The following is a 22931-nucleotide window of genomic DNA, read 5'->3' as shown; positions in this document are numbered from 1 at the left end:
ACATCAAAAAGGGACTGTTGAACCTTTATAAGAAAGTGAAGTTACTTGCCTGGGGGGCTCATTTTTTGATAGCCAAATATTAAGCCAAAAGACGACACACAAGTCATCAGGTCGGAACCGTTCCAACCAAACAGTCAAACACCAGGCCCAAGTACACAAACTCCCGTCAGCTGTGACACAGTCGATTTAGTCGCAACGCGGTTGAAGAAACGTGGGTCCTCTACACGACCTAACAGTATGCGCACGAGCAAAACTGGTTAAAAAAAATCCACCACCAAGTCATTGACACGCGGACCAACTCTAGCGAAGCTCCTCTTCTGGGGGCTAGCGTGGGACCTGTGCGGTTTTCCCTGCAAATAAATAAACTCTACAAGAAAATTCGTGGTTATCTTAGTATATATATAATATATTGATAGCAGGGTTTCGTTACACGGGGATCTAGACAAAAATCCATATGATACAAAACGTTTTTCTTTCGAGACAAAAAAAAAATGATAAACTTCGGGAGCGAGAGAACAGGGGAGTTGGTGTGTTGTATGTTTTCGGGACGAGATTATGCGTCAGAGGTCCGAGAAACCCAACGAGTTATATAGAGGGAGACGTTACAAATTAGGTGTGTGTGTGTGTGGATATTTGGAACAAAAGTCAATAAGGTACAGTTCACGTGACCCGAACACATTCATATCCCTTACTCTGCTCCCATGAACGAACGGACGAAACTAACAAAGTATCTTTTTTTGAGAGAGAAAAAGACAAAAATAATGCGATCGAAAATGTGTGAAATAAAGAGAAGAAAAAAAAGTAGAACTTGTTTTTGTTTTCAATGTCAAGCGATCGTCACTTTTGTCGATTTTTTCTATTTCTTTATTTGCCCTGCCTTTTTAATTTATTTTTAATTATTTTTTTTTGCTTCGGTTGATGTAAATTTTCGTCAATAATTGGAACTAGTTAAGCTCGAATGATACTCTGCACCGGCGCTGCCGTCGAAGTTGCACGACTCAACAATTTCCCCCTAATGGTGATGGCAATGAAAATGATATCGTTCAAATCAAATGAAATTCGAAATAATTGGAGAAAGAAAAAAAAAACTATTTGTTTATAGGTCAGCGGAGAGAGAGAGAAGAGAGAGAAGATTGCATCGTCACCTAGTAGCTTCCTTGACCGTCCCGTTGCCCTCCTTCACCATAGTCCGGCACGTTGATAATTTGTTCTCTAACGCCTGAAAATAAAAGAATAACAAAAGGGCCACCATTAGAAATCGTGAAGTTCCCAATCACAAGCCGTCGAGTTTGTTAAGTGAGAAGAGCCTGTTAAATTCGAATTTTGATCCAGATTAATTCAAGCCAGCTAGAGAGGCATTAGATCGGCTAGCCAAACTTTTGCTAAAAGGGGGACGTACAAGTGGAGGGGAGGACGGCATTGAAGGGGATCTCTCACACACAGAGAGTTGGGGTTCATTTTGGCACCTGGGAAAGAGTGGGTAGTAAACTCCAGGTGATGGATTTTGGACGTTGCTGAGCTGCTGCCTTAAACACTACACAGTATATTGATTTCAATGACAATCAGAAAATCACCCAAATAAAATGTATAAAATGAAATAAAAAAGAAAATGTCGCAACGGGTCGATATTAATTGACTTATCTTACCCCAACTCGTCGAAGCAAATCTCCAACAATGTTCAAGGCGGAATGCCGGGCTGCCTGAGTGATTCCCGTGTCGGTCACTGCCAATGCTGATAAAAGAAAACAATTAGGTTAAAAAAAATTTTGGGCCGGGGAGAATGTTGACTTTATAAAAGAAACAAGAATAATTTTTCAAAGTTTTGTTTACGTTTGAGGGGCACGCTGGAGGGCAGTTTGTTGTTGTTATTGCTCGCAGGGTAGGCCAGCGGCGATTTCGTCGGATCCGATTTTTCGTTTTCGTCTACAACGGCTTTCTCTTGCTTTTCGTTGTCCGGTGTCTCGTGAATGGCCTTCTGCCGAACCTGAAGTTCTTGCTTCAAATCTAAAAATGGGAAATTGTTGAAGAAAAAGAAATCGTTTAGAATGCGGATTCATCACATGATACCCTGCCCTCGACCCATATGTTTTATTCAATGTCAGATTACGACACAATGGCATCCAATTCCAAAAAAGGAGCCTTGAATGTCTTCTTTCAATTCAAATTAATTGGTAATAAGAAGAACATTTCCGTCAGTCTTTCACCCTTTACGCCCGACTGACTCGACAAGAAAGACGGCCGTCAATCTCTTCATCTAAGCGTACATGTATACCCCGCACGATTCAACCATTTCAATGGCAATTCTTTGAATTGGATTTTTTTTTAAATAGCAGTAGCCACTCTGCCCCCAAGGCAAGTGTGAAGCTACCGAAAATTACCTTTGGTTTCGTCTTTTAACCGTTGGACCATAACGGCCAGCGACTCTTTATCGTCTAGTTCGGACTCGAGGAATGCGTTGCGCTCGATGGCCGTGTGCAGCCGCGTCTCGAAATCTTCTAACGATCCCAGCGTCGCTCTAGAAAACGAAACAATTTCCCCATTTTTATTGAATTGGAAATTTTAAGGTGTCGAGTATGATTAACTCACCGATTCGCTCGTTCTAGATCATCGTTGGTTTGCTCTAGCTGTCTGATTCGCTTGGTTGTATCTTCGTTTTTGGCTCGTAGTTGATGCACATGCGTTTCCAGCTCGTTCACTCGAGTGTGGTGCTCTCGACTGAGTGCTTCGAATTTTTCCTGGTTTAAAAATATATATAACAATAGAATTATATCCCTGTGCAATTTGTAAAAAAATCTCGTCTTTCTAGATATAATTACTTTCAAAGAATTGTGTTCAATTAATAACCGGTGATTGTTGGATCGTAATTCACGGACTTGGTGTTCGGCTTGTTTGATTTGAGTCTCCAACTCGGCTTCTAGTTCTCTACTCGATTCCTGAATAGAATGAATAATAGTAATAAAACAATGAAATGTGTTGGTTGTTGACATGATGAGATTACCTGATATTCTTCCAACTCTAGTCTGGCATCTTCACCACTGCAAAATATAACAAAAGAAAATGAGTCTATTGACTTTGAACCTTCCCACACATCATTAGAAATGCGAAAGTCGTCAGCGGCTGTTAGAAAAATCTGCGTGAAGACTGGCAAAGTGACAGTTAAAAGTGACGTCAGTCAAGAATGGACCTTGTATTTACGTCTGTATGTTGACCTAATTGACCTTCTTTGGAACAGGCCGGGACTTTCGCCAATCCTTGGCTTCGTTAGCCAGCTGCACCCATGAGGATTTTCGCATTCTAACCGTATCTTTAAAAGAAAATGGAACCACTTACATTCTCTGGAATTCTTCGGCTTTTAATCTCCAATATCGTGCTTCCTCCTGTGCGGATGCGAAGTGAGGTACTTTCTCTGGGTCCATCGCGAACCAGCTCTCAGAAAAGCTGTCTGTAAACCTTGATGAAATGAAAACCAACAAATTAGCACATACTAGGTGGTTAAGAAAGTAAAAGTTCACATCATCCCACAACAAACGGGTGTGGAATGTTTCACTCGTGCAAATTCCACAATAGAACCCCACATCACCACCATTTTAAGCAATGATACAACAAAGTACACGCTTCCAACTAAGGAAATGTGTTGCAACAACTAAAATATTCCACCTGCACACTTGCAGACACCAAGGTTTCGTTCAAGAGCCTTGTACAGATTTGTCAGCCAGCCAGACAAACACAGATGCCACCGTTGATGTATGGCTAGGTAAATACATTTGTTTGATACTGAAGCTTTTTTCTCTCTCTACCTCTAGGAAAATCGATTGTGTGCTGTGTGTGTGTATCTCGGGTGGTGGGTAGGAGTCGATGGCCAATGACGTCAAACTAGGCTATGGAGCTTGCCAGAATCCGAACTTGTGTGCGTTGTTGGAGCCTGTACAAGAGAAACTGCCACTACTGCCGATAGAAAATTGTTTATCGCACAATACACATAAACACCCTTCTAGTTATCTTGTTAAGTGAAATGAGTATTGAACGAAACACGCCCCAGCAATAGTGGACTAAACTCACACAGAACAGTATTCCCTTGTCGAAGACAGGACGCAGACTGCTGTAAGGCTGCAGACGCAAAGTCTCTCACTCGCCCGTTGGAGTACAAAAATCCGATCGAAGGCCACCTAGCGGCCGCCAGAGTCCAAACAGCCAAATGTCCACCACACACAATTGAACTCGAGCTCGACTTGTTCCAACATCAATTGACCCAAAAGGAAACTCGTATTTAACGGTATTTAATTCGGGAGTCATACATTTGTGTTGGCTACTAAAAACCACTATAATTTTTTTGTTCACTCACTACTACTACTAACAAGGTGGACTTTATTTTTTGACGTCGAGTGTGTGTACGCGGGTGCCGTTATAGTCGCACACCGATCTCGATTCGGAAATTCCTAATTAGACCGACTGTACATAACACCATTTTCGCCTGTAACGTTCGCTTTATTTGGCTATCGTATTTCGTTCGAATAGAAAGGCGTACGCACCTACTGCACTGATGTGAAATGTGTGGTAGCTGCGATATGCGCCTCGAACAATAACCGAAAAAATAATAACAGTCCCTACGGCAATCTTGGCTTAAAGCCTTTTTATTTTTTTTATTTTCCAGCAGTACTTTCTATCGGAGAATGTTGGTATGGGATAGAAGAAAAGATCAAGCAACAATTTTTTTTGTCTTCTTCTGATTGTCGAGAGAGTCGAGGTGTACCGCAGGTGTTAAATGCTCAATCGTGCGCCAAAGTATAAAGGCTGCGTATATAAATTAGAAAATTTACCAAAGGTTTTTTTTCAAAAGTTCTTTCAACGTTGACCCAGAGTGTCAAGAGAGGAACCGTATGCATTGCCCCCCTGGCGTGAATACAAACGTTTCTTTTTAAAAATGTCGGTTGTCGCGCACATCATCAGTTCCTGTTGCGTTTTCCCGCTTCAATCCCCATATGGCTATTTCACATACGTCTATTAAGCCAACGGGGGTATAAAATGAAGAAGTGCTTTTTCTTGGGTCCGTTGGTTTTTTCTCATGTATGCTGCGCCTACAAGAACAGAATTAGGGAAGGAATAAACACCACCGGAAGCGGGGCCAGTCGCTATGTCAGTCGGCTGGTAATTTGACCGGATTTTTTGTCGGTTTTTACCTGCCGCACAGTTGACGGCAATCACACGCTTATTGTGATTCCAAGTTTTAAGTTTCAAGGGACTTTAACTTTGGTGCACAGATTGACCTACGCTATATGAATTGGTTCGCCAATGATGCAGTTAAGAGAAAAAATATTTGGAAAAATTGAGTATATTTAAGAATGGCTGTCACGTTAAAGAGCTCATTTCCTTTTTGTATAAGGCAATTGCCCTTTGTCTGTTGGCGCATTAAAAAGGTCTGTAGCGGAAAACAAATAATCAACAGCGGAAATGGAAATGGAAGAGCTTTGATTACTCTGTAATAAAGGAAGGCAAAAATGTTAAACGGCTAATGGTGAGAAAATCGTTTCCTATTGCGTCACACGAAATTTCAAATGAATGCCATCTATGAGATTCATTCGGAACATTCGGACTCGTAATAAAATTCACCGCTAGATGGCGCCACCGCCCACGTTTGATTTCGAATTGACGTTTCGTATCCCAAATCGCACCGGTTTCTGGTCAAATCCAAACTCCAACTATAGTTTTGGTTCCACAAATATTGAGGACGCTGACCTTGTAGATTGATGTCGAAGTCAAGTTTTAGAGTATTGGATCGCAGCGTTTCCATTTCCCTGAAGAAACTACGGAGTTAACTTTAAAATAAATGGCTGCCGTCGATTCGGGAGTCGAAACAGAAAGTGAGAGCTTCAACGAAGACAGCAGCAACAGTTTACCCTCAACTCCCAAAGTCGAAGACGAGGGCTTACACGGAGTAAGTTTTTGTCATTGTTCGAATGTCCTCTTCCTTGATGAGGAAAAGTGTAACTAAACCTGTTTCTTTGTTCAGGTTAAACAGAAGGTTCATGTGTCGAAACCGGTGGTCCAGCAATTCAGTGTAGACCCTCCAGCAGGGCTTTCGTTTGAAAATCTCAGACCATGTTTGAATTTCGGACAAGGATACGAAGCCCAGATGCTGGGACAAAATTATCCAAATGCGGTTGGGTTGCCTTCCTTTAACTGTAAAATGAGAGCCAGTCGGGGTGTGAGAGTGGTGCGTTTCTACCAACAGAGCAATGCAAGAAGCTGGAGTAAATGGAAACTTTACTTGGGTAAGCAAGAGTTCTCAAAGCTTTGCTACATGTTCGTTATTGATCCCCTGTGTTTAGGCGAAAGAAAACTCCGTCTGGCTGCAAACACTAATGACTTAGATAGACTGAAAACTTTGTTGGATTCTGGGATAGATCCCAAATCTTGTGATGAGTTTCTCCGAACTGCTTTACACCTTGCTGCCTCCAAAGGTTACACAGAAGTTGTGAGGTATTGGAGTTCTATTAAAATTATTGAAATACTTGTGCTAACCTTGTTTTGTTGTTGTTCGCCAGGCTTTTGCTACATTACGGTGCTGATCCCAATCAAATTGACTCACTCGGAAATACACCTCTGCATTTAGCTGTCTGCACAAATCACGTAAACGTTGTGACACTGTTGCTCCGATCAGGTAAATTATCACGGTGAAATTAGCTGCTATCCACGCTCTGAAAACTACAGTCTATATTTTAAATTATTAGGAGCCAATTTACGCCTTCTTGACCGAATGGGAAGAAATCCCTTACAGTTGGCTGAATCGAAACTAAAGCTCCTGCAAAAGAGAAATATTGGCGAAAACTTTATGCAAATTCACTGTGAAGTCTTACAAGTAAATCTCAAAATCTATTTTTACGTGTTTGTAAACTAAATATTTGTTTTTTTCTTTGTTCAGGTGGTTGAAATGTTAAAAACGTACCTGGAGAAAACTGGACAAGATGACGAAGCTGAACTAATGAAGTCGTTCTCCGAGAGGCTGACGTTAAATAACAATTCGGTTGGCAGCAACAACAATAACAATGACATGGAATCGAGTGTAAAGGAACTTCTTGCCAGCCTGACGGCGCTCAATTTGAAAAAGGAATCCGATAACTGAAGGAAAAAACGTTTTGACGGCAATTTCACTTGCCCCCCAGCAATTGGTACGGTCTCCCTAGTTGTAATCACCAAATTCTCATGACAAAAATATCGATACAAATATCTTAACCATTTCCAATAAACTTCAAGTGACGCAATACTGATAACAAAACAAAACAAAAAAAAAAGCCCCGAGTCTCCGTGAACTATTTTTCCAATGAGAATTTATAATTAGTTATAAAGAATCCAAATAGATACGTCTAGACTATGTCTAGAATTTAATAATTTAAACAAAAAAAAAAGCGGCCACTGCCTTAAGAAAAAGCAATTGGCAAAAACAAAAAAAAAAGGAAAATATTTCGACCCCCAAAAATCTCGTTATATCCCGCGTGAGTTTGTTTGTTTAAGCCGTCCCTGGTGAATGAGCAATAAATAATTATAAAACAAAATTTCTTAGCCTTCATAATCTCTGTATGTTATAAATCAACGATTTCACCATCAAAGTTTCATTCGAAGAAAGCGGAAACAAAGAATCAGATTCCGTGCAACGAATAATAAATGTTTGTCTTTGCATTGGTAAATTGGGCCTATTGCGCGTTGCGACTTTTTCTCAAGAATAAAAACTAAAAGGTTGTGTGTACACGACGACGATGCAGCTTGTAGTTGAACAAACACATTGTGGGCGGCGCTACGTGTACCGCGTTCAATCATTCCCGGTCACTTCCCGACTACCCACACACACACGATTTTACTCTCTATAGCTCTTCAGGCATTGGCCCGGTTGGAAAAGGGGAAGAAAACCTCCGCAACACACAAAGATGCGTGCGTGTAGCATATACAGTGCCTCGAGGGTTTACTGATGAATCGGGAGAGAAAAACCTGTTATGGTCTCTGGGCGACGGAGCAGAAGGCAACAAGCAGCACTCCGGTACACTAGTAGGTAAAACCATCCTCCTCCTCTTCGTCTTGAATTTTTGTTTCTTCTTCGTCGCTTTTATTCGACGCTGGCTGGGCTGACCCTAACAACAAGCCAAAGCCACCTTTTTTAAGGTGTGCCTGTGTGTGTGTGTGTTTCCTTGAGAACATTTTTCGGTTGTGAACAAATTTCGTTTCCCTGTTGATTGACATCCGGTTGCACTAAAACGTAGTACAGACAGACTGAAACCTCATCCGGTTTGCAGGTAATTTAGTTTTAGTAGAATTCATCTTCTCATGTTTGTGTGCCCATGTCGTCTTCCAGCTCTTTCGAATCGATCGCTAGACATTCTTTCTCGTCTGCTCATTTCTTACCTTTACATTCGTGCACACTGTGCCCGTATTGCGATCGACAGGTAAAATTTTCGAATAACTGAATTGTATTGCTGTTTAAGTTGGATAATCGAAGTCACTTCATAAATCGACCGCGTTATTGATTAGGGAACTACACGTTCCAGCTCAAAACGGACGAGTTGAGCCGCGCACATTGACAAATGTTTCTTTTATGGTTATTTTTTCTTTGAGAGATTATTACGCGTCACGTATTTCTTTCTCTCTATTTTTTCCACCCTTTTTTAACCCACAAATACAAGGACGAATGACGAAGGAAAAAAGGGGATCATCCATCTTCAATGAAAGGGAGCTAGCTGCTGGCTTATAGTCGTAAAGGGATCGATCAGGGAAGAAACGACGAAGAAAAAGTTAGCGCTGCACATACCCACACACAGCTAGACAGAGATGGAAAAAGTTTGTACCCCCCTTTTTCCAACTTGTTATCTTGATTGGAATCCATTCATCTTTGATATTGGCTGACGTCCGAACCCTCCTTCGTGTTATTTATCAGCCCCGAGACTCGGGAAAACATTTGATACTCGGCGAAATAACAATAAAGGGAGGCGAAATACCCTTCGGGATCGCTAAGGCTAAAGCTTAAGGGAAAACGGTCGGCAGCGGCAGCATCGATCCTGATAGATATGGTACACAGCGGAAAAGTCAGTAATCCATTTACGTGTTAAGCCTGTACTACAAGAAAGAGGGGGAAACAAAAAGAAGAATAGAATGGATCTCTCGGGATTTTCCGTAAACGGTCGTGAGAAAACAATTCGGCAGTCTCTTATACATTACAGAGAAAAGAACACGTCTAGTAGTCTGTCCATAGCGTGAAAAAAGATCATTATTCCTACCCGAATTTTATTAGTAGACGGACTAGACTTCCCAGACACGGAATGTTTGTGCTGTTCTTCTTCTGTTTCCTATATACTGTGTGCGTCGCAACTCGATCGATTCGGTGCAGCACGGACGAACATGAAACAATAAAAACGAAAGAGTGTTGCAGTGATTGTTTACCAACCCTCTTCTAAGAAGAGGATGATGATGAGCTCTTTCAAAGTGTTTCTGACACAACTTTTTCTTTTTTTTTACAAAATGGTATGAGAGAAATGACAGCAGCAGCGGGATTCAATTGAAAATGTTTCTTTCATCCTCAGACAAAATAAAGGCTTTAGCGAAAATGGCGTCGACTATCTGCTGGCTGGTAACCATCACCTTGATTTGGTTGACAATAACGTCGATTGCAGCCGAGTTTCTCCGGGATTGCCACACGACCGATCCCAAACCCTACATCTATTACGGCACAAAGACGCCGTACGAGCTCATCAATAACGAGGATTCTTCGCCCATCTTTGCCGCTGGTAAACTGTCATCTTCCCAAAATCTAATTTCATCCCAAACAATTGGGCAACAATCCCTGATATTGTAAATTACATTTGAGATCAATGTCCGACCTTGGCTATATGTATCCCGCCTGGCGTACTAGGAACAATTCAATGTCACTCCTATGAAGTATAGACACGCCCTAGACAGCCGCAGTGTGCTAATAATCGTTTCTCATTCTCCCACTGGCTATATAAAGGTTGCAAGGCGGTCATGTTCTGGATGTTGGCTCGTCACGGTACGCAATACCCAACGTCCCGTGATGTCTTTCGCATGAAAGACCGACTGCCAAAACTGCGTAAAACGATACTGCAAAACCACAAAGAGCGTCGAGGTTGGTAAATCGAAATTCTATACATTCGCCCTTAAGGAATTGTCGTTTTATTTTTAGAGGTTTTTTTTCTTTTTGTTTGTTACAGGAACGCTTTGCCAACAGGATATCGACGGACTCAGCAATAACGGAAGTATACGCATCGATGACGATTTCGACGAAAAGCTGACCTCAACTGGACGGGAAGAGCTTTTAGTCCTGGCCCGTCGCTTTCGTGGCCGATTCGCCGATTTCTTCAACAGCCAACCGGCTTTCAGCACGCAAGACTATCACGTAACTCACAGCGACAAATCCCAGCCATAGTATCGTGAATAACAACAAGGGGTCTAATTATACCTGACAGTTCCGACATATAGCCAGCCTGCCTTCTCAGTCGAGCGCCCGATCCTTTTCTCGCGGGATCTTCACCAACGGAGACGTCCAATTGACCGAGGCGCCAGTTGGCGACAGACTGGTTCATTTCTACGAGAATTGTACCCGCTGGAGGGAACAAGTGGAAGAGAAGGGAATGTTGGAACACGAGCTGACACTATTTCGGCAAAGTGTCACCTTCCAGAACACCCTGGCCGATGTTACCACACGTCTTGGCTTCCAATACAACATGTCTTCTGGTAATATTCAAAATTATATTCGCAGCTTTTCTCCAATTATAATTGGCTGGGTTTCTTATTATTAGACGACATGCTCCTGATTTACGACATTTGTCGCTACCAAAAAGCCTGGTATTTGGAGCAAATTTCACCTTGGTGTGCAGCTTTTACCTCGGAAAATCTAAAAGTACTATAAAGCCAAAATGTTATCGATGAATCGATTCACTAATATTATTTCGCTTTTAATTCAAGGTTCTGGAATACGGCGAGGACTTGGAAACGTATCACAAACAAGGCTACGGTCACGAACTCAATTATCATCAAGCCTGTCCTTTGGTAGAAGATTTGGTAACACGAATCAGGTATGCTGCACACATCATATCACGTTTTTCATTAAGAGATAATTGTGAAATATCTAAATGGTGTTGACTTTGGTGATGACGCAGAGCGTTCAGAGCTAATAACGGAACGGAGAATCAACAAAGAGGCGTGTTCTACTTTACCGAAGGAGAGGGGCTACTTCGTTTCATGGCTCGCATGGGATTAGCCAAAGATGAGCAACCTTTGACGAGAGATGGGACGCCTTCGACCGAGCGAAAGTGGCGAACTTCGTTGATGGGATCGTTCGCAGCCAACGTGGCCATCGTCCTGTATAATTGTTCAGATGATTATAAAATCCAGCTGTTTGTCAAGGAAGAGGTCGTCCATTTGGACCAGTGCCAGAACGCGTTGTGCACATCTAAAGAGTTTCTCGACTACTTGGGCGCTATTGCCGACAATTGCGGACGAGACGACGGATGTAACCCTAGTGCGGCAGTCATTCCTTACGCATCATTATTTCAACTAATGGCCATCTTCCTTCTTGTCACAATCCACACTTTTTCGTGGTTTTAAAATAATTTTTGATTACTTATACAATTATATAACGATCTTCCATTGTTTTTGTTCTGAAAAAAGAATTTCGAATTTTTTTAAATATTCTCGCTTGTTAATGTTTAATTGAAAAGCTCTCGATTCCGCGTTAGTATAAATTAACACTGTGAGTCAGAAAATGTTACGCATTTAACTGTGTTGGAAATGTACCGTATCAAAACATCGATCGATCTTTGGAAATATGACTGAGAACATCATCAAAATTTGTATTTACAAAAAAACATTACATTTTGTAAGAAAGAAATGTAAAGTTTTTTTTAATACTAGATAGATTTCAATAAAAGGCTATTTACATGAAATGAAACATTATCTACGCATTCTTAATTCGGTGAGGAGAAAAGCCTTGAGACATGGATCACTTACATGTTGCTCAATGATCTTTATAGCCTGCTCTCCTCCTTCTACAGATAATTTTGCAAGGTTTTCTGCGTAAGCAATCCATACACAGTTGCTACATCCAGACATGCAGCAATTGGTGGGTGGGTCCAACAAAACTTTCGTCAGCTCTTTGTTTGCATTCTGAGCAGCTTTTTTGGTAGGTGACAAGGGTTCCTTCGAGTCCCCTGTTGAAAACGAACAGCATTTTGGGATTCTTGGTGAGAAAACTTCAGAGACGGAATGAGATTGATGAAAAATGTGAGAAAAAAGTTCCCAAGGTCTCTTCCTCGCTAAGAATCTCTCCATCCGAAAGTAAACCTCGAGATTTTAAAAGAATAATATATATAATCCCTTGCGTGTAAGAAGAACTATTTGCAACTTTACAGAGCCGAAGTGTTTTCGCACCCACGTCCCAGTAAATAATCCAATTTTCAAAAGAAAACTTAACAAATATCCCCAACTTTTCACAGTGCAAAGGCTCATACTTGATAATAAAATATAAATAATCTGCCAAATACCTTTCGGTGGAATGATGATGATTAAAAAGAAACTCGGAGCTTTTTTTCCGGTGTGTTGACGAAATGTTTACAATTATTCGACTGCTTCGTCTTCTCGTCGTCTGCTACTGTCGTCTGCAACGCATCTCTGACACACACGTGAGAACTTCTGCGTTTCCTAGAAGGGAAAACTTGAATATTAATTTTATATTATTTTCATTTTAATTTGTTTATTACAGTAATATTAAGTAGCACCTGACATTTGAAATGGGTAGGAAGATCCCAGCGAAAAAACATCATGGAGTCAAAGATCCAGAGAAGCAAGCTGAACGTCGGCACGCCAAAATCAAGTTGAAAATTAACGAGGCGCCAATCAACATCGATGATCAAGAAATTCCCAAAAAACTAAAAGATCTTTTTCAGAAGAAAAAATTCAAGAAAGTGAAGTTAATGGATGACGAGCCTCAGCCAAAAGCCAAAGGAGAGAATTCTGAAGTAAACAAGTTTAAACCTCAACGCCCCATAAAGAAGATTCCTAAATTTGAAAGAATTGAAGGAGAAACTGACCGTGAGTTCCTTTGGAGAACCGAGTTAACTACAAGAACCTATTTAAAGAAGGCAAGGTTTGAGGACAAGTACGATGTTGATGTGGAAACAAATGACAAGACTGGTGAAGTTGATATCAAGAAAAGGGAAAAGAAAATAATTGACACCAGCCTTAAAATTGAACCTACTAACAAATGGCAAAAGAAAAAACTAAAGAAATTGGAAAAGCTGCAGAGTGAACGAGAAGAAAGAAAGAAGTTGAAGAAAGAAAAGTTCAAAGAGAGAAAACTCTACAAGAAGAATAAAGGAAAGAAACAAGACGATTTCTCGGTTCTGAAGCAGGACAAAGTGGAATTCGGGGACGTTGTGGAACAACCCCCTACACTCACAGCCAAACCGAGAAAATCTACTGCAATGCTTAAAGTGAGTTTATTGACATTTTCCATTCCATTTATACCGAAATGTTAACATTTTTCTTGTTTGGTTTGCTCTATTAGCCTGGAACTCGAAACCTACTCCTCAAAAATTTAGAAGGAAACGACATCAAACCTTCATCCAATCTGAGTGGCAAACGAAAACTTCTTTCAGGGTTGGATAGGCTAAAATTAGAAACTGAACGTGAAAGAGTTGTAGAAATTTACCGAAAAATGCAAGCACTTAAAAATGCTAATAACGCCTGAACATTTAAAATCAATAAAAAACATTTTGACGAGTTTCTTTAAATATTTTATTAGACATTTTATTTCAACAATTCTGGTTGGCTCAGTTAATTGTTAGGCTGCAGAAATGTTTGTTAAAAAATGAGAAACCCAAAAATTTTGCGTCTGATTGTAGCGCCTTAATCAATCCATGCCTCGAACTGAACGAAGGCGGTCCAATAGCGGTTCGACAAGATCATCTATTCGAGCCGACATTCCTACATTTCGAAAAGATTTGGGAGTTTGAGTGAATTTAAAACATTTTGTAACGTTATTTTATTTACCTTTGAACTGAGTTGGATCAGGTCCTATCATTTTGATCAGAGCAGGCACCTCACTGTGAGCAATATAGGCAAATCTAACCAAGCCTTTCATACAACGGAAGATTTGTTCTTCGCTATGTTCCACACTAAAGAATTGTAGAATAGCCATGGCTAATTCGGTGGCTACGTCATCGAAAACCTGTCAACAAAACAAAATGTCCATTAATTCGAGTTTGTGAGTTTGAAAAAAATTAATTGATCGTGTGATTGTATGAAAACGTATTTAAAATGATAGTGATTAGTCGAACCTTTGAAAGAGCACCACGGGGCATCAATTCAGCAAAGTCACGAGTGCGTTCCATTTTCTGTCCACAAACCATGCAATATTAATATAAAGTCGCCATGCTCGTCAGATTAAGTGGCATTTGGTGGGTGATCACAAAACACAAATTTAACCATAATGTAAAAAGTGTTGATAAAAGGGATGGCAACTATGTACATGTATACTCGCTGACGGATCAAAAAGGAAGGATGCTTATTATTTGACACAAACCAAAATACAGCAGGTGATCTGCAGCAGGCTGAAAATTGTGTGGAGTAAAATTGGAACTGGATACCGACCACTGTTTTTACCTCCTTGATGGCCAAGTTATAGATTATTGCACTGCCTCTATCTTGAAGGAGTGGGTTATCAGAGAGCAGGGCAGTAACGGCTACTTTGGTCGTAACACGGATATTACTCAACGGCGAAGTAGTGTGCGGAGCTGTCCACTCAGAAATGTACAAAAGCCACTCTGAACTGGAACCATTCTCAAACAGGTTGCACATCTGTAATGAAATAAAAATGAAATATTATAGTAAACTTGAATGAATTCAAATCAAAATGAACGTACAAATAGGGCAAGAGCTTGTTGTTCGGACAAGGGCAGGCGATCAATGTTGTGAGCGTAATTCATGAGGACATGATCACGGCGATCCTGGTGCAGAATCAGGATAACGTCATCTTTCAAAGCAGCGGCGGCAAGAACCGTCAGTAGTTGAACACGGAGTTGGTCGTTGGAGGGCTTATCGTCATTGAGCCATTTTGCAATAAACAAAAGAAAATTGTCTCCCAACGCCCACGAACCCTCATCGTCGATGACGTATTGCTTCAGTTCGGACATTGACTGATGGTCGTCATCTTGTCCTACTTTGGCGATGCATTCAGCCAAGCTTTCGTACTCTTTCTTGACATCAATCAAGTCTGGAAATACCCAAAAAAAATCGATTAATTGCATTCAACAGTTTGACTACTTTGTATAGATCAAATACCTTTGTAGACGATGGGCGGTTCCCTGGGTGCCTTCGGAGTTTCTTCCGATCCGTCTAAGGCGCTATTTGCTTCGGATGCGTCAGCCATTTTCTTTTCAGGCACGGATGAAGACGATGATGAACTGGCGTTTCGTTCTTGTTGCAGCTGCTTTTTGGCCTTTTTCTTTTCCAACTTTTCGACTTTTTCCAAAATTGTGTTACGACGCTCTTCGAGTTTGAGCGAGTCGCGTCGGGCGTCTTCAATCGCCCTTTCTAATGCAACAGCTCCCGGCGAGGGTGCACGGTTGACGCTTCGTCGACCTCCGTCTAAATCCAACGGCAATACCGGTATCCCACCCTGGCTGCTCGATGCACCTAGACTGTTCAACAGCGGCTGCAGACTCTGGCCGAACGGACTAAAATATCGATAATTTGCGTCAGAATCGAAAGAACCAACCGTCGCGTATATTTACTTAACAAACAAAAGTCAAATGTGTCTCACGTGCTAAGAACTTCCGTAGGCAAATCGAGAATGTGTTGCGGGATGGAGTTTCCACAGAGAAACTGGGCGATTTCGTTGGAGAAGGTGTTGCAATTATGTTGCAGCAAATCGTAAGCATCCGGCCTGGCAATAGAGAGTAGGCAAAAGAAAAATATGAAAAATCCGAACACAAGACTGAACGCACCGCGGTGTGCGATGACAGCAGCACCCAACCTAAATGTGGAATCAGCCAACCCTTGAACGTAGTCAACGAAGATGGAGAAGGGTATTTGGGTGGCTCCGAGAGGATGAATTTGGTTAGGTTGGCCGAGAATGGTTTCGCCCTTTAGTCCGTAGGAAGGCAGCCGATGGAAAGACGTGCGGGGTAGTAAAAAAGATACAGACAAATGAACCGTGCTTAATGATGAGTAAAGATCACGAAAAAATCGACAATGGAAAGGGGTATCGAAATATTCTTGCAACAGTTGTGGGGCGAACGTTCAACTCTGTCTGGAGTCGAAAGGGGAAGGTATATAGGGATAAAGGAGATGGGTGGAAATCGGGCGCCTGGCCAGGATATTTTTAGGTCCAAGTTACATGAGGGGGTGCTACGAGTATTCTAGTTTATTTCTGTCACGCTTCACCATCACAAGGACTGATCCCTTTTAACTCTATATGGGCCATACGTTCGTTCTTCCCATCTACGCTCTTGGCATTTCTTTGCATGTTTGAAAAGGATACAACTTTTGTTATCAAACAAGGGCAGCTCTAGCTGGAATCACATGAGTGTTAGAATCAACATAAAAGTTTCATTTTATAGACAACAAACAAATTTATCTTTTTAGGCCTCTATACAAGTTTAGCTATAATTTTTGTTTTAAATAAATGCGTCTCACACATACAGATTTTCTTGCAAATCTAATATGAATTTTATGGTTATGTACAATTTAAATATTTTAAGGAAAAGAAGACTAACTGGTAAGCAACTGGTAATTCCTTGTCCACCAAAGAAGTATTCTCGCCCGTAGACAACAACTCCAGTGTGCCAAATTCCGTCAATTTGTTTCCCTTTGATAAAGAAGTAAGACAAGTTAGAGAAACAAGTTTTACACAACAGGTAAACTACATCTACCCAAGATAGCTGCAGACATAAGTTGAGCCATTCCTCTTGTTAAATCATAAATATGAAGGTAAACTGCAATGGTTTCGTCTTCCATGATGGAAAGATACAATCAAGCTACAGAAACTCTGATAGAATAGCCTCTATTCACAGTTCTCTCTTCAAAAACAGCTAGCAATTCATTAACAAAGCAAGCAAACTTGAATCGAACTCTTTCACAGTGGCGAAAAATATCCAACCGACGAAACTACAAATACACAACCGTTAGTGGCCGATGGTGTAACATGTTTTGCACAGACCTTGCGTTTTAAACTCTGTTGAGTGTTTTGACAGGCGCTTCTGGATTAAATGTTGCTAGTAAATAAACTCTGAAACGTCACCGTGACTCCAATTTTTTTCAACTCGATTATCGTCTGCTTTGAACCCTAGTGGTATCAAACTTCCCTCACAGATGGCGAGAAGCTTTTAGGCGGGAACCCAAAATTTCAAATATGGGCATTCGGAAAAATCTCGAAATAGATTGCCAAATTTGTATTCCAAAAGAAAATTTACACATAATTCCAAAACATGAACCGAAACAATTTCAGGCAAAACAGCCATAGCAGCGCCTTCATATGGGAACAGATTAAACAAATCGTATACGACTCCAATGTAAATGCATCGATCCATTTCAACCAACTAATATCTCCTTTTTTTCCGCAGCAGTATTTTTTTTCCCTTTTTCTTTTTTTTCCTCTAGCTGGAGACCAAACTTATTACTAGCAATTAGTTTCAAACAAATGCAAAAAAAGAACTCGGGTCAAATAGTGCACGTATACAAACATTGGATAAATCTTGACGATAAGCCCAAAAGATTAGAAAAAACTGGCACAAGACTTTGCAAGGCGAGAGGACAAAAGACAAAAAGAAGCAAACAGCAAAATAGCACGCATTCTTCTTTTCGTCGTGGCTCAGAAATGGTTTTTTGTTTTTGTTTTTCCTCTGACTTTTTTCAACACAACAAATTTAAAATTTAAAGAAGGCAAAACATTTTCTTCACCTCTTCCTGTATCGTAAGGCGCTATCTAATGCGCTTGAAGCAGCATGGATTAGCTTTAATAACAAGAAAATCAGCTGCAGAATTTAGGTCATGACACTCAACAGATCCTTGGTTTGGCTAATTTTAGCCGCTGATTGACGAAAAACATCGACGATCTTCTGGAACGCTGCAGGATCGTACACTGACCGGGCTGTATTGGTCCGATCAAAAGGCTCTAAATAAAAGTGAGTATGAATATAACGTCCACAGGCACATAATAACATCCTACGGTACATACCTTCAATGCAAATGTACTTCCAATGATGTGGGTCATTCTTAGGAGACATGTACTGGCGACACTGTTCCAACGGTATGGTACCGCCAAGTCTTATTGACATAGCATGAGCTCCATAACTGAAAATAGCAACAATATCACAAGCCTATGGGGTGAGTTTGGATAGGGAAGATCCGTCAACGCTTCACATACTTGAAATGGTGTGCGTAGTAGTCTAGAAACCCTGCAAACAGCTGGCCGAGTGTCATGTGATTATTGGATCGGAGAACTTTCAGCTCTTCGTCCGTGAAGGTTTGCAGCCTGCGAATGTCTCCTTCAGGCCAGAACCTCTCGGCTCGCACCTTTTGCAGGCAAGGCAGAACCGGCACATGAACTCCCGTTTGGAGGTAGTAAATGACCATCAACGTTAGTGAATAACTCGACATGGTCATGGATTTCGCTTCGTTGATGTCATGCTGCCTCGCCCATAACTTTACTGCCAACACCAGCGGCCGCACTCGCCAGTCCACTGATTCAAGGAAGAAATTTAAAAAATCAATGGGTCATTCAATTTTTGGCTAAACACATTCTGTCTTACTTACACTGTGCGTAGGTTTTGAGAAGGTGAGTGTTACGGATTCCGACAATGTTGTTAAAGTTGAGATCTACTTCTAGATTTGTAATACTGTCGTAGAATCTCAAAATGGGAACTTTGGCTCGGATGACATCCAACTTGGTTAGGAAACCTGGTCATTAAAAATACACGTTTAAGAATTGAAAATTTGAGACATTCAGGTGCACTCAAGTACGGCATTGTTTAAGGGCTTTCTGGACACGGTAGAGATACTCTAGTGCGTGAAAACGTTGATCGACATCATGGCCTGAAATAACTAGGCAAAGATCCATATCACTGCTCTCTCCTCCGAAACCTGATACACTGGATCCGACAATGTACAATCCGCACTGATGCAAATAATAGCTCTACACGTTATTCGAAAAGAAAATATTAGTTAACTTGGAAACTTAAAAATAAGATTACAACCAATATTCACTCTGATGTAGTTGTGGACCATTTCTCGAAGTCGTAGTTTACGCCGTAGAGTATCTTGAGTTTGTTCGTGGCTGGTGTACTTGCACCAAATGGCATGAGACAACTAAATGAATAGGGAAATTCATTGCGATGGAATTAACTTGAAAATTTGATTGTAGTCTGATACCCTGTCCCATTCACTTCCATTGAGCAAATGATCGGGTCGGTGTGAACGAAGTTGAATGTTGAGGAGACAAGCCGAGGGGACGATGGGCGGCAAACCTTCGCAGCTGTCCTGGAAGCGACGTTTGGGTCGTGAGGCAACAGATTCACCGGCGTTTGGTTTAGTCGACGAAGTGTTTAGGAGAGGACTTGGGCTGCGACTGGTCCGATTGTTCTGATAGTGCCGCTTCGTTCCTCTCGGCTCACTGCTGTCGACGTTGCAGCCACTTCCTCCGTTGTTTCCCCTAATGAAACAGGAACCCCTTGGAATTGTGAAAAAACAGCACATCGTCAATTCATCGGTTATCGAATAGTACCTAAGTTGGCTGCTTTTTGGACACGAGTGCCTGTACTTTTGAAAGTGTCCCGGAGTCGATGATTGAGAAGAGATTCCGCTATCTGTGGGAGAAAGTGATCTGATCTCAGTATTTTTCCGACAGTCAATCGCCATCAAGGGATGATTCAACTCGTTAAATTTCTCACAATGACGCCTCTCATGATCATCACCGACATTCTGAAACACTTCATCTTCATACTTTGAGGGGCAAAGATTAGACTGCTGCATTGACCTGCAAGAGAAGAATGGGCTAGGCTGGCTCTGTTCTCGCTGGCAAACATTGAATGCAATTTCCGATTGATACTTTTGATTAAATGTTGTTGGTGGGTTTTCATTTAGATGATGTTGTGACAGGGATCGGAACATGCCAGCATGAGGATTCCTATTGAGCGGATGAGGGAACCTTACATTGCAGTTGGGCATGTAGTTCATGAGGGAGGGGGAGAAAGGTTGGAGATTTTCACTCTGAAACATGATCTATGAATATTCAATGAATTCAAGGCGAATTACTGAACTGCATCTCAACACTTTCAACGTAATCGTTCTTACTTTGCCAAAGGGATCTGCAACAATATAACAGTGGAGAGGGTGCATCCGATATTTCCACAGCCCTCCAAATCTGTTAAGAGCGGGAAAATACAACTGACAATAAGAAAGGGGGGAAAACAACGCGATTTGATACTGAACTCAAGAGAAAAATTTTTCCCTCATTCCTTTCCAGATTTAAAAAGGCTGCTTCAAGAAGCCGGAATGATTTATACATGTGACCACTTTAACGTCAACTTCAAATGATTCTAGCAGACTAGAATTTCGTACGGCGGTGACAAATTTTACAATGATGACGATTGGCGTGAAAAGTATTTTGATCGCACTTAATTGAGGAAGTTTCTGGATAATATTGCTGTTTTTTTTATTATTTCGATAAAATAAAATATTTTTAAGTCTTTTTTCCCCTAAAAAACGCTGTAAACGGTAATTTTTTCGGCGATGAAATAATTGCCGCTGGTCGGTCGCTGACTCGCTGTAGGGATGTAGTCAATAGTCATGTAGGGCTGGCTTGAGTTAGTGAGTTACCCCTTTCACCGTATAAAAATTTTACCGTTTTGCTGGTGTGAGATACACGAAAATTGCATACAATTTAAATTGCGAACACTAATAATTTAGAAAACACCTAACGAGATATTTTATTGCAAAAGTTGAATAAAAAAGCGTTTTTCTTGCTTTTATGCATTGTATATGACGTTCATAGTCGATTAAAATATTTTACATTAAGTTGATTTTAGGCGGACCACTTATCAGATTTCAGCTGTTAAATAAGCGTTTAGACTGATCTGTAGTATGTCAGGATGGCCGAGCGGTCTAAGGCGCCAGACTCAAGCACATCGCTTGCCGGTAACCCCGGTATGAGAGGAATTCTGGTCTTCGATAGAAGGCGTGGGTTCAAATCCCACTTCTGACAGATCTATTTTTATCAATTTTTTAAACTTAATCAATTGTAACAAGTCCTATTACTGAATTTTTAAATAAATTTGAAAATTAAATTGAATTATAACTCTAATGAAAGCTTAGTTTTTTAGCCACTTGCAATTTTTCTCTTCACCCGTACCAAAAAAATGATGATAAACTCATAAACATGAGCGATAAATACGCGTCTGGACTCTGGACCCACATATAACCACAAAACAGTACAGTACACAAAGCCAAAATGCAATTTGGAATTTATATGACTTAAAATAATATAAAGAATACAACATTTTGATTCAAATTAGATTTCATAAAAATCTATCGGAGGACAAACTAATTATAGAAAATTTAGAATTTGAAGATGAGTTTGGCTTCATGAAAGCGACTTGTATCACACGACCGAGCAAGGGCATCTTTGTAGGAATCTAAGGGCACTAATTCGTGCTTGGGTGCTTTCAAAGCTCCCTGTCGAGCCATGGCGCAAAGAGTATCCAACATCTCCCTTCTACACATACAAAGAGTTAATTTTTTAGATGTCTGAAATCGATCAAAAGAAATCAAAATTCAAGTACCGCTCATGCGATTCAATGCCATGCTTCCAGTTCCACCGCGTCATCCAGTATCCAACAAGGCGAATATTCTTGAAGATGAAGGCGGATGTCGGTACAACAAGGGGCTGGCGCGACATTCCGCCATAAGTTACAAGTGTAGCGTTATCGGCCATAGCTTTGACTAGTTCAATAACGGCCTTCCCGCTGACGCAATTTAATACCAACTTTGGTGGGGCAAGATCTCCGCTTTTAAAGAGTTTAGACGATCGAAATTCTTCGTCAGTCAATACGTAGTCGGCGCCCAAATCTTGCAATTCTTGCTTCAACTTGTCGATTCCTTCCCTGTTCCGTAAGATGTTGACCGTCCGGAAGCCCAGTTGACGAGCAATTTGAATAACGTTCTGCCCAACGGCGCTGTTTGCTGCGTTTTGTAAGACGATGTCGCCTTTGTTGAGCTTTTCGAAATCTTTCAGCATTCGGTAGGCAGTTCCAGGATTAACTGCTAAAGTTGCAGCCATGGCAGGATCAATGTCATTTGGAATTTTCAAGAGATTCTTTTCTTCTTCAAGTGCATGAGTGCGCCAGGTTCCCCATGCATTCATTCCAGGGATAACCCAATCTCCCACTTTCAGGTTCTTTACTTCACTGCCAACTTCTTCTATGCTACCGAATCCTTCATTTCCAAGAGTGAAGGGCAAGTTAGGCTTCACCCCATAAACACCTTGAATTGTGTTTATGTCAGCTGGATTGATTGGAGACTGTACCATTTTTATCAACACCTACAATTTTAAAAAAATCAAGTACAGTTTTAATGGCAATGCAAATAAATATGTTTAGTGTAAATTACTTGAGTGCTCATCACTTGTGGCAATTCCAAAGAAAAGTCTTCTTTTTTAACAACTTTACCAGGATCACCGAATTCGTCCAAAAACAGTCTTGAAGCGTTGACATGTTGATGCCTCACATACTTAAGAGGGAGACATCTTGAAAATTTACTAAATAATGCAAAAATACTCATGTTTCTGTAATGTACGACCAATTATCACCACTCTCACGTGTGTACAACGTTTAGTAAACAACCGCCAGATTTGATGCAGCAGACGATCTTTTATAAAACAG

The 22931-nt window shown here is 40.9% G+C and overlaps 7 protein-coding genes and 1 non-coding gene across 20 annotated transcripts; 4 read left to right on the top strand and 4 right to left on the bottom strand.

Annotated features, from left to right (window-relative positions):
• Positions 1 to 378: 378 nt before the first annotated feature.
• On the bottom strand, positions 379 to 12624 carry LOC124326309 (nuclear distribution protein nudE-like 1-A). Of its 6 annotated transcripts, none has more exons than XM_046785056.1 (11): positions 12540 to 12624; positions 3331 to 3450; positions 2999 to 3035; positions 2817 to 2933; positions 2587 to 2735; positions 2379 to 2515; positions 1831 to 2004; positions 1647 to 1732; positions 1400 to 1534; positions 1146 to 1219; positions 379 to 1012 (listed from the first exon to the last, which is right to left on the bottom strand). In XM_046785056.1, the coding sequence occupies exons 2-11, from the start codon at positions 3414 to 3416 to the stop codon at positions 949 to 951; spliced, it is 1059 nt and encodes a 352-aa protein (XP_046641012.1). In that variant the 5' UTR covers positions 3417 to 3450; positions 12540 to 12624; the 3' UTR covers positions 379 to 948. The 6 variants fall into 6 exon arrangements, 5 of the variants coding, with proteins under 5 accessions (XP_046641012.1, XP_046641010.1, XP_046641011.1 ...); XM_046785054.1 differs by lacking the exon at positions 12540 to 12624 and adding an exon at positions 3798 to 4120; XM_046785055.1 differs by lacking the exon at positions 12540 to 12624 and adding an exon at positions 3658 to 3767.
• LOC124326367 (ankyrin repeat domain-containing protein 54-like) lies at positions 5687 to 8282 on the top strand. Its single transcript, XM_046785135.1, has 6 exons — positions 5687 to 5932; positions 6008 to 6269; positions 6327 to 6477; positions 6543 to 6658; positions 6729 to 6856; positions 6920 to 8282. Exons 1-6 carry the CDS (start codon positions 5825 to 5827, stop codon positions 7118 to 7120), a joined length of 966 nt encoding a protein of 321 aa, XP_046641091.1. The 5' UTR covers positions 5687 to 5824; the 3' UTR covers positions 7121 to 8282.
• Positions 7915 to 11942, top strand: LOC124326166 (multiple inositol polyphosphate phosphatase 1-like). Of its 3 annotated transcripts, none has more exons than XM_046784840.1 (8): positions 7915 to 8037; positions 9564 to 9767; positions 9989 to 10123; positions 10209 to 10393; positions 10464 to 10731; positions 10797 to 10897; positions 10963 to 11072; positions 11157 to 11942. In XM_046784840.1, the coding sequence occupies exons 1-8, from the start codon at positions 7986 to 7988 to the stop codon at positions 11602 to 11604; spliced, it is 1503 nt and encodes a 500-aa protein (XP_046640796.1). In that variant the 5' UTR covers positions 7915 to 7985; the 3' UTR covers positions 11605 to 11942. The 3 variants fall into 3 exon arrangements, with proteins under 3 accessions (XP_046640796.1, XP_046640798.1, XP_046640797.1); XM_046784842.1 differs by having other exon boundaries at positions 7929 to 8041; XM_046784841.1 differs by lacking the exon at positions 7915 to 8037 and adding an exon at positions 8154 to 8282.
• On the top strand, positions 12540 to 13777 carry LOC124326410 (coiled-coil domain-containing protein 137-like). Its single transcript, XM_046785221.1, has 3 exons — positions 12540 to 12677; positions 12758 to 13487; positions 13562 to 13777. Exons 2-3 carry the CDS (start codon positions 12786 to 12788, stop codon positions 13742 to 13744), a joined length of 885 nt encoding a protein of 294 aa, XP_046641177.1. The 5' UTR covers positions 12540 to 12677; positions 12758 to 12785; the 3' UTR covers positions 13745 to 13777.
• LOC124326128 lies at positions 13778 to 17316 on the bottom strand. Of its 3 annotated transcripts, XM_046784782.1 has the most exons (10): positions 16929 to 17316; positions 16773 to 16864; positions 16031 to 16140; positions 15818 to 15940; positions 15337 to 15731; positions 14919 to 15268; positions 14659 to 14853; positions 14334 to 14390; positions 14047 to 14224; positions 13778 to 13980 (listed from the first exon to the last, which is right to left on the bottom strand). In XM_046784782.1, the coding sequence occupies exons 1-10, from the start codon at positions 17011 to 17013 to the stop codon at positions 13907 to 13909; spliced, it is 1659 nt and encodes a 552-aa protein (XP_046640738.1). In that variant the 5' UTR covers positions 17014 to 17316; the 3' UTR covers positions 13778 to 13906. The 3 variants fall into 3 exon arrangements, with proteins under 3 accessions (XP_046640738.1, XP_046640740.1, XP_046640739.1); XM_046784784.1 differs by lacking the exon at positions 14334 to 14390; XM_046784783.1 differs by lacking the exon at positions 14334 to 14390 and having other exon boundaries at positions 14647 to 14853; positions 16929 to 17315.
• Positions 17317 to 17432: 116 nt separating this feature from the next.
• LOC124326113 (poly(A) RNA polymerase gld-2 homolog A-like) lies at positions 17433 to 20604 on the bottom strand. 4 transcript variants are annotated; one of them, XM_046784756.1, is made up of 11 exons: positions 20347 to 20604; positions 20102 to 20274; positions 19944 to 20029; positions 19778 to 19859; positions 19426 to 19705; positions 19261 to 19362; positions 19018 to 19189; positions 18811 to 18954; positions 18422 to 18737; positions 18233 to 18348; positions 17433 to 18169 (listed from the first exon to the last, which is right to left on the bottom strand). In XM_046784756.1, the coding sequence occupies exons 1-11, from the start codon at positions 20389 to 20391 to the stop codon at positions 18039 to 18041; spliced, it is 1647 nt and encodes a 548-aa protein (XP_046640712.1). In that variant the 5' UTR covers positions 20392 to 20604; the 3' UTR covers positions 17433 to 18038. The 4 variants fall into 4 exon arrangements, with proteins under 4 accessions (XP_046640712.1, XP_046640713.1, XP_046640710.1 ...); XM_046784757.1 differs by having other exon boundaries at positions 19426 to 19723; positions 19814 to 19859; XM_046784754.1 differs by having other exon boundaries at positions 19778 to 20029.
• Positions 20605 to 21137: 533 nt separating this feature from the next.
• On the top strand, positions 21138 to 21256 carry Trnal-caa. Its single transcript has 2 exons — positions 21138 to 21175; positions 21211 to 21256. It is a non-coding gene; the product is annotated as a tRNA-Leu (tRNA).
• A 242-nt stretch (positions 21257 to 21498) lies between these two features.
• LOC124326300 (enoyl-[acyl-carrier-protein] reductase, mitochondrial-like) lies at positions 21499 to 22926 on the bottom strand. The gene is made up of 3 exons (XM_046785044.1): positions 22660 to 22926; positions 21834 to 22591; positions 21499 to 21766 (listed from the first exon to the last, which is right to left on the bottom strand). Exons 1-3 carry the CDS (start codon positions 22828 to 22830, stop codon positions 21610 to 21612), a joined length of 1086 nt encoding a protein of 361 aa, XP_046641000.1. The 5' UTR covers positions 22831 to 22926; the 3' UTR covers positions 21499 to 21609.
• Positions 22927 to 22931: the final 5 nt, after the last annotated feature.

Source organism: Daphnia pulicaria, chromosome 2, assembly GCF_021234035.1.
Source record: "Daphnia pulicaria isolate SC F1-1A chromosome 2, SC_F0-13Bv2, whole genome shotgun sequence".
NCBI classification, from domain to species: Eukaryota; Metazoa; Arthropoda; class Branchiopoda; order Diplostraca; family Daphniidae; genus Daphnia; species Daphnia pulicaria.
This window is presented reverse-complemented; position numbering and strand designations above follow the sequence as displayed.